Source organism: Cinclus cinclus, chromosome 32 (genome assembly GCF_963662255.1).
Source record: "Cinclus cinclus chromosome 32, bCinCin1.1, whole genome shotgun sequence".
Classification (NCBI taxonomy): domain Eukaryota; kingdom Metazoa; phylum Chordata; class Aves; order Passeriformes; family Cinclidae; genus Cinclus; species Cinclus cinclus.
This window is the reverse complement of record NC_085077.1, coordinates 1,736,787-1,743,825: the sequence shown is the minus strand read 5'-3', so window position 1 is coordinate 1,743,825 and position 7,039 is coordinate 1,736,787. Positions and strand designations below refer to the sequence as shown.

Below are 7,039 nucleotides of genomic sequence, written 5' to 3'. Positions count from 1 at the left end.
GGTTCCCCCCGCCCACGGTGTCGCCGGTTCCTCGCGGGTCTGTCCCCACCCCGGTGTCACTTTGTTCCCTCCCCGGTCCCTCCCCAGTGTCCTTATCCCTTCCCCCAATGTCCCCAGTCCCCTCCACGATGTCCCCGCTGCTTTCCCCGATCTCACCGACCCCTCCTCGATGTCGCTGTCCCCTCCCCAGTCCCCTCCTTGATGTTCCAGTCCCCTTCCCTGATGTCACCGCCCCCTGCCCGATGTCCCCGATGTCGCCTCCCCGTTGTTCCAGTCTCCTCCCCGATGTCACTGTCCCCGCCCTGGTCCCCTACCCGATGTCACTGTCTCTTCCCTGATGTCACCGTCCCTTCCCCAATGTTCCAGTCCCCTCCCCGATGTCCCCAGTCCCCTCCCCAGTCCCCTCCCCGTTGTTCCAGTTCCAGTTCCCCGCTCCCTTCCCCGATGTCCCCTCCCCGCTGTCCCGCTCCCTGATGTCACCGTCCCCGCTGTCCCCTCCCCGCTGTCCCGCTCCGTGTCCCGTTAAAAGCCGGCCCCGCTCCGCTCTGTCCCCGATGTCGCCGCGATGTCGCCGCTCGCCGACCCCGAGAATCCCCCGCCACCCCCCTGCCCCTGCCGGTGCCTCTGCCCGGACCGGGACCGGAACCGGGACCAGAACCGGGACCAGAACTGGGACTGGGACCAGCACCAGCAACAGAACTGGGACCAAATCCGGGACCAGAACCGGGGCTGGGACCGGAACTGGGCCCAGCACCAGCCCCAGAACTGGGACCAGAATCGGGACTGGGACCAGCACCAGCAACAGAACTGGGACCAGAATCGGGATGAAAACCGGGACCAGCACCGGGACTGGGAGCAGCACCATCACTGGGAGCAGCACCATCACCAGAACCGGGACCAGAACCGGGCCCGGTGCCGCCGCCTGGCCCTGGCCCTCGCCGCCCTCGCCGCCGCCGCCGCGCTCGGAGCCGCCGCTGCCGCCGCCGTGCTGGTGACGCTCCGGGAGCGGCCCCCGGTGAAGGTGGGCGCGGGGGAGGGCTCTGTCCATCCGTCCGTCTGTCCGTCTGTCCTGAGGGCTGGGTGGCCGCTTGTCCCGGGGTTCGGAGGTCCAGGGGTCCGTTTGTCTCGGGGTCCGTTTGTCCTGGTGTCCGGTTTTCTGGTTGTCCTGGTGTCTGTCCAGGTGTCCGTTTGTCCAGGTGTCCGTTTGTCCAGGTGTCCAGGTTGTTCAGCTATCCGGTTATCCAGTTGTGCTGGTGTCCATTTGTCCAGGTGTCCACTTGTCCATCTGTCCGTTTGTCCTGGTGTCCAGTTGTCCAGGTGTCTGCTCTCTGTCCATCTGTCCATCCCTCTGGGGGTCCACCTGTCCATCTGTCTGTCCAGGTGTCCATACGGGTGTCCAGTTATCAGCCTGGTTTGTCCATCTGTCCAGCTGTCCATCTGTCCATCCGTGTGGGTGTGTGTCCAGGTGTCCATCCACATCCAGGTGTCCATCCAGCTGTTTGTCCATCTGGGTGTCCTCCTTGTCCAGGGCTCTGTCTGTCTGTCTGTCCAGGTGTCCATCCACATGTCCATTTGTCCATCCGTGTGTCCATCCAGGTGTCCCATGTGTCCACTTGTGTGTCTGTGTGTCCATCCAGGTGTCCATCTGTCCACCCACGTGTCCATTTGTCCATCCAGGTGTCCACCCACGTGTCCATCTGTCTGCTTGTGTGTCTGTCCAGGTGTCCATTTGTCCATCCCGGTGTCCACCTGTCCACCTGTGTGTCCATCCAGGTGTCTGTCCACTCGTGTGTCCGTGTGTCCATCCATGTGTCCATCTGTCTGCGCAGGTGTCCACCTGTCCATCCAGGTGTCTGTGTGTCCACTTGTGTGTCCATCTGTCCATCCACATGTCCATTTGTCCATCCAGGTGTCCATCCATGTGTCCATCTGTCCATCCAGGTGTCCATTTGTCCATCCAGGTGTCCATCTGTGTGTCCATCCAGGTGTCCATCTGTCCATCCAGGTGTCCATCTGTGTGTCCATCCAGGTGTCCATTTGTCCATCCAGGTGTCCATCCAGGTGTCCATCTGTCCATCCAGGTGTCCATGTGTCCATCCCCGTGTCCACCCCTCCTGTCCCCAAATCCCAGAATGTCACACCCACACCCCCCCCCCCCCCCCCCCCACCGTGCCTCCGTTTCCCCATCCCCAAATTCCCTTTTCCCCCTCCCCCAAATCCCGGGATTTTCCTTTTTCCCCTCCCCCGGGGGCCGGAGCCATCGGGAAGTCCCCAAATCCCCACTTCTCCTTGGCGGGGGGAGGGGCTTGGGGACACCGGGGACACCTTGGGGACACTGGTGACCCTCCTGCTGACATTGTCCCCTCCCTCCCCCCCAGGCTGCCACCGCCGCCCACGTCCTGCTCAGTGCCGGTAAGTCCCGGATGTCCCCAATGTCCCCAGTGTCCCCTGATGTCCCCTCCTGTCCCTTGGGTCCCTTCCTGTCCCCTGATGTCCCCTGATGTCCCCAATGTCCCCTCCTGTCTCTTGTCCCCACTGACCATTTTCCCCAATGTCCCCTCCTGTCCCCTCCTGTCCCCTGATGTCCCCTGATGTCCCCTGATGTCCCTTCCTGTCCCCTCCTGTCTCCTGATGTCCCCTCTTGTCCCCTGATGTCCCCTTATGTCCCTTCCTGTCCCTTCCTGTCCCCTCCTGTCCCCTGCTGTCCCCCCTCCCCCAATGTCACCTCCCCCTCCCCCCCAGCCCGGAGTCATCTCGAAATTGTCACTCGGGTTCCTCACAGAGGAAGTGTCACCTCCGCCGTGTCACCTCCCCGGTGCGGCATCCGGGGGTGGCACAGGCGGCGTCACGGAGTGTCCCCAAAGTGTCATTGTTCCCAAAGTGTCATTGTCCCCAGAGTGTCACGGAGTGTCCCCAAGGTGTCACGGAGTGTCCCTGAGATCTCAGTGTCCCCAGAGTGTCACAGATTGTCCCCAGAGTCTCATGGAGTGTCCCCAAGGTGACAGTGACCCCAAGGTGCCATGGAGCGTCCCCAAGGTGTCACAGAGTGTCTCCAAGGTGTCAGAGACCTTGTGTCCTTTTGGGTCACCCTGTGTCCCCTTGTTGTCACCCCCTCCTCTCTGTCCCCTACCCAGCCAGTGTCCCCTCTGTCCCCAACGTCACCCCAGTGTCCCCTGTTGTCCCCAGGCTCTCTCCTCCCCTCTGTCACCCACTGTCCCCTGTGTCCCTTGTCCCTCAGTGCTGTCCCCCTGTCTGAACTGACTGCTGTCCCGTGTCCCCAGGCTCCCCCAGTGTCCCCACTGTCCCAATGTCCCCATGTCCCCTGACTCACCTGATGTCCCTTTGTCCACACTGACCTCTGTCACCTGTGTCCCAATGTCCCCATTGTCCCCACTGTCCCAATGTCCCAAATGTCCCAATGTCCCCACTGTCCCAATGTCCTCACTGTCCCCACTGTCCCAATGTCCCAAATGTCCCCTGTCCCCACTGTCCCAATGTCCTCACTGTCCCCACTGTCCCAATGCCCCAAATGTCCCCACTGTCCCCACTGTCCCCATGTCCCCTGACTCACCTGATGTCCCTTTGTCCACACTGACCTCTGTCACCTGTGTCCCAATGTCCCCATTGTCCCCAATGCCCCAAATGTCCCCACTGTCCCCACTGTCCCCACTGTCCCCACTGTCCCCATGTCCCCCTGACCGCTGTCCCCACTGTCCCCAGGCTCGCTGTCCCTGCCATCATCCCCGGGCTGGCGTTACGACGACGGCGTCCAGGGCGTCTTCCTGAGTGGTGACATCCGGCCGGACACCGCGGGGACACTGCGTGTGACGTCCGGCGGCCTCTACCTCCTCTACGGCCAGCTGGGTGTCACCTGCACGGCGGCCACCTGTCCCCAAGGCCGTGTCACCCTGCGGCTGCGCCGCGCCGCGTCCCCGAGGCCGCTGCTGGCCGTGCCCCTGACCCTGCCGGCCGCGCCCGGCGGCCACTGCCAGCGGTCAGCGCTGGCCCAAGCCGTGGGACAGTTGTGGCCGGGGGACGTCCTGAGCCTGGAGCTGGTCGGGGACACCGTTGGGGACAACGGAGGGGACACGGGCGGGTGGCAGCTGGAGCAGGACGAGCGCGAGGGGAACTTTGTGGGGTTGCTGCGCATCGCGGGCGGTGACGCCGGGTGACGCCGGGGGTGACAAGGGGGTGACGGGGGCGGGGGTTGGCTGGCGTCGTGTCCTGGTGTTGGTCACCTGTTGGGGTGGGGCTTGGGGATGTCCAGGAGTTCTGAGCGTGGAGGTTTGGGGACATCGAGGGACATCGGTGACCTCCAAACCCAGAGATTTGGGAACGTCAAGTGACGTTGGGGAGCTCCAAACCCAGAGATTTGGGGACAAGGGACATCGGTGACATCCAAGGCTGGAGATTTGAGTGACAAGATCCTCATGCCCAGAGATTTTTGGGGACACTGAGTGACATCGGTGACCTCCAAACCCAGAGGTTTGGGAACGTCAAGTGATGTTGGGGAGCTCCAAACCCAGAGATTTGGGGACAAGGGACATCGGTGACCTCCAAACCCAGAGATTTGGGGACAAGGGACGTCGGTGACATCCAAGGCTGGAGATTTGAGTGACAAGATCCTCATGCCCAGAGATTTTTGGGGACACTGAGTGACATTGGTGACACCCAAACCCAGAGATTTGGGGACATCAAGTGACGTTGAGGAGCTCCAAACCCAGAGATTTGGGGACAAGGGACATCGGTGACCTCCAAACCCAGAGATTTGGGGACAAGGGACATCGGTGACATCCAAGGCTGGAGATTTGGGGACATCAAGTGACATCAGTGACCTCCAAAACCAGAGATTTGGGGACATGGAGGGACATCAGTGACCCTCCCCCTCTACGGTGCTTGGGGACATTTGGGGACCCAGTGCTGGACACTTGGGGACGTTTGGGGACCCAGTGCTGGACACTCAGGGCCCCCTGGGACTTCCTTGGGGACATCTGGGGACATTTTGGGGTGTCCCTGATGTCCCCAACCCCTTCCCTCTCCCAGCCGGCCTGGGGGGGTGGGGGGGTGGGGGGGGGAACGACTCCCCTCTAAATTATTGTCGTTAATTAATTATTTATTAATTAAGTAATAAATTTATTTAAAGATGATTTAGGGCCTGGATTGCCCCCTAAAAACATCTCTGGGGGTCCCCACCTGCAAACCCCTCCCAAATTTATCCCAGAACCCCCCCCCGAAAAAAAAAAATTACCCCAGGAAATCCAAATTTACCCCAGAAATTTCAAATTTGTCCCAGAACGCCCCAAAAATTTGCCCCAGGAAACCCAAATTTGCTGAAGATCCCCCAAAAATTTATCCCGGAGTCCCCCAAATTTAACCCCACAGCCCCTAAATTTGCCCCAAGCCCCCCCCAAATTTACCCCACAAACTCCAAATTTCCCCCAAACCCTCCCCAATTTTGTCTCATTCCTCACAGATTTGCCCCAGAAACTCCAAAATTTGCTCCAGATCCCCCAAATTTGCCCCAGTCCCTCCAATTTGACAGGGGTCCCCCAAATTTATCCTGGAATCCCCAAAATTTGCCCCACAACCCCCAGATTTAACCCCAGACTCCCCCAAATTTGGGAAAATCCCCCAAATTTGCCCTCCAGAAACTCCAAATTTACCCCAAATACCCCAAACTTTGCCCCAAATACCCCAAAATCTGCCCCAGACTCCCCCAAATTTACCCCAGAATCCCCCAAATTTGCCCCATGTCCCCTCAAACTTCCCCCAAGGCCACCCCAGTTTTCCCCACATTTCCCAAATTTGCCCCAGATTCCCCCCAGAATTTTCCCCAGGACACCCCAATACCCCCACCCCGAGCCCCAAATTTGCTCCAGATCCCCCAAATTTGTCCCCCCCCCAAAAAACCTCCTGTACCCCACATTTCTGAGCTCCGGGTACCAGAAAAAGCTCCAGAAAATTCTGGAAACTGCAGGGGCTGGGATCGGGGTGGGAAATGTGGGGTGGAGGATTTGGGGTGCAGAATTCGGGGTGCAGGAATTGGGGTGGGGGGTTTGGGTGGGAAATTTGGGGTGGGAAATTTGGGGTTGGGAAATTTGGGGTGAAGAATTCGGGGTGCAGAATTTGGGGTGCAGAGTTTGGGGTGGGAAATGTGGGGCACAGGGTTTGGGGGTCCTTTGACCTCTCTGGTGTCCCTGTGTCCCCTGTGGTGTCCCCGTGTCCCTTATCATGTCCCCATGTCCCCTTTAGTGTCCCCATGACCCCCGTGATGTCCCCATGACCCCTGTGATATCCCCATGTCCCCTCAGGTGTCCCCATGTTCCTTGTGATGTCCCCGTGACCCCCATGATGTCCCCATGTCCCCTTTACTGTCCCCGTGTCCCCTTTGGTGTCCCCATTCCCCTTATCATGTCCCCATGTCCCTTGTGGTGTCCCCGTGTCCCCTTTGGTGTCCCCATATCCCTTATCATGTCCGTGTCCCTTACCATGTTCCCATGTTCCTTGTGATGTCCCCATGACCCCCATGATGTCCCCATGTCCCCTTTGGTGTCCCCATGTCCCCTTTGGTGTCCCCATGCCCCTTATCATGTCCCCATGTCCCCTGTGATGTCCCCATGTCCTTTATTGTGTCCCCGTGTCCCCTGTGACATCCCCATGTCCCTTATCATGTCCCCGTGCCCCTTATCGTGTCCCTGTGTCCCTTATTGTGTCCCTGTGTCCCTTATTGTGTCCCCATGTCCTTTATCGTGTCCCTGTGTCCCCTGTGACGTCCCCATGTCCCTTATCATGTCCCCATGTCCCTTATCGTGTCCCTGTGTCCCTTATTGTGTCCCTGTGTCCCTTATTGTGTCCCCATATCCCTTATCGTGTCCCTGTGTCCCCTGTGATGTCCCCGTGTCCCTTATCATGTCCCCATGTCCCCTCCGGTGTCCCCACTCCCCCCCACGTGTCCCCCCCACCACAGACACCCCAAGCCAGGTGCTCAGAAATGACTTTTTTTAACCAAAAAAAAAAAAAAAAAAAACAAAACAAAAAA

General features: G+C 59.5%; 1 protein-coding gene across 1 annotated transcript; it reads left to right on the top strand.

The window, feature by feature from the left end:
• Positions 1–565: 565 nt before the first annotated feature.
• LOC134055417 (uncharacterized) lies at positions 566–4,172 on the top strand. The gene is made up of 3 exons (XM_062511754.1): positions 566–1,021; positions 2,379–2,412; positions 3,721–4,172. Exons 1-3 carry the CDS (start codon positions 566–568, stop codon positions 4,170–4,172), a joined length of 942 nt encoding a protein of 313 aa, XP_062367738.1.
• Positions 4,173–7,039: the final 2,867 nt, after the last annotated feature.

Excerpts from the sequence above, each read along its gene's own strand:
- LOC134055417 (XM_062511754.1), top strand. The coding sequence starts at position 566 with ATGTCGCCGCTCGCCGACCCCGAGAATCCCCCGCCACCCCCCTGCCCC. Across the intron at positions 1,022-2,378 it reads GGGAGCGGCCCCCGGTGAAG|GCTGCCACCGCCGCCCACGT; the intron begins GTGGGCGCGGGG and ends CCTCCCCCCCAG. Across the intron at positions 2,413-3,720 it reads CCACGTCCTGCTCAGTGCCG|GCTCGCTGTCCCTGCCATCA; the intron begins GTAAGTCCCGGA and ends CACTGTCCCCAG.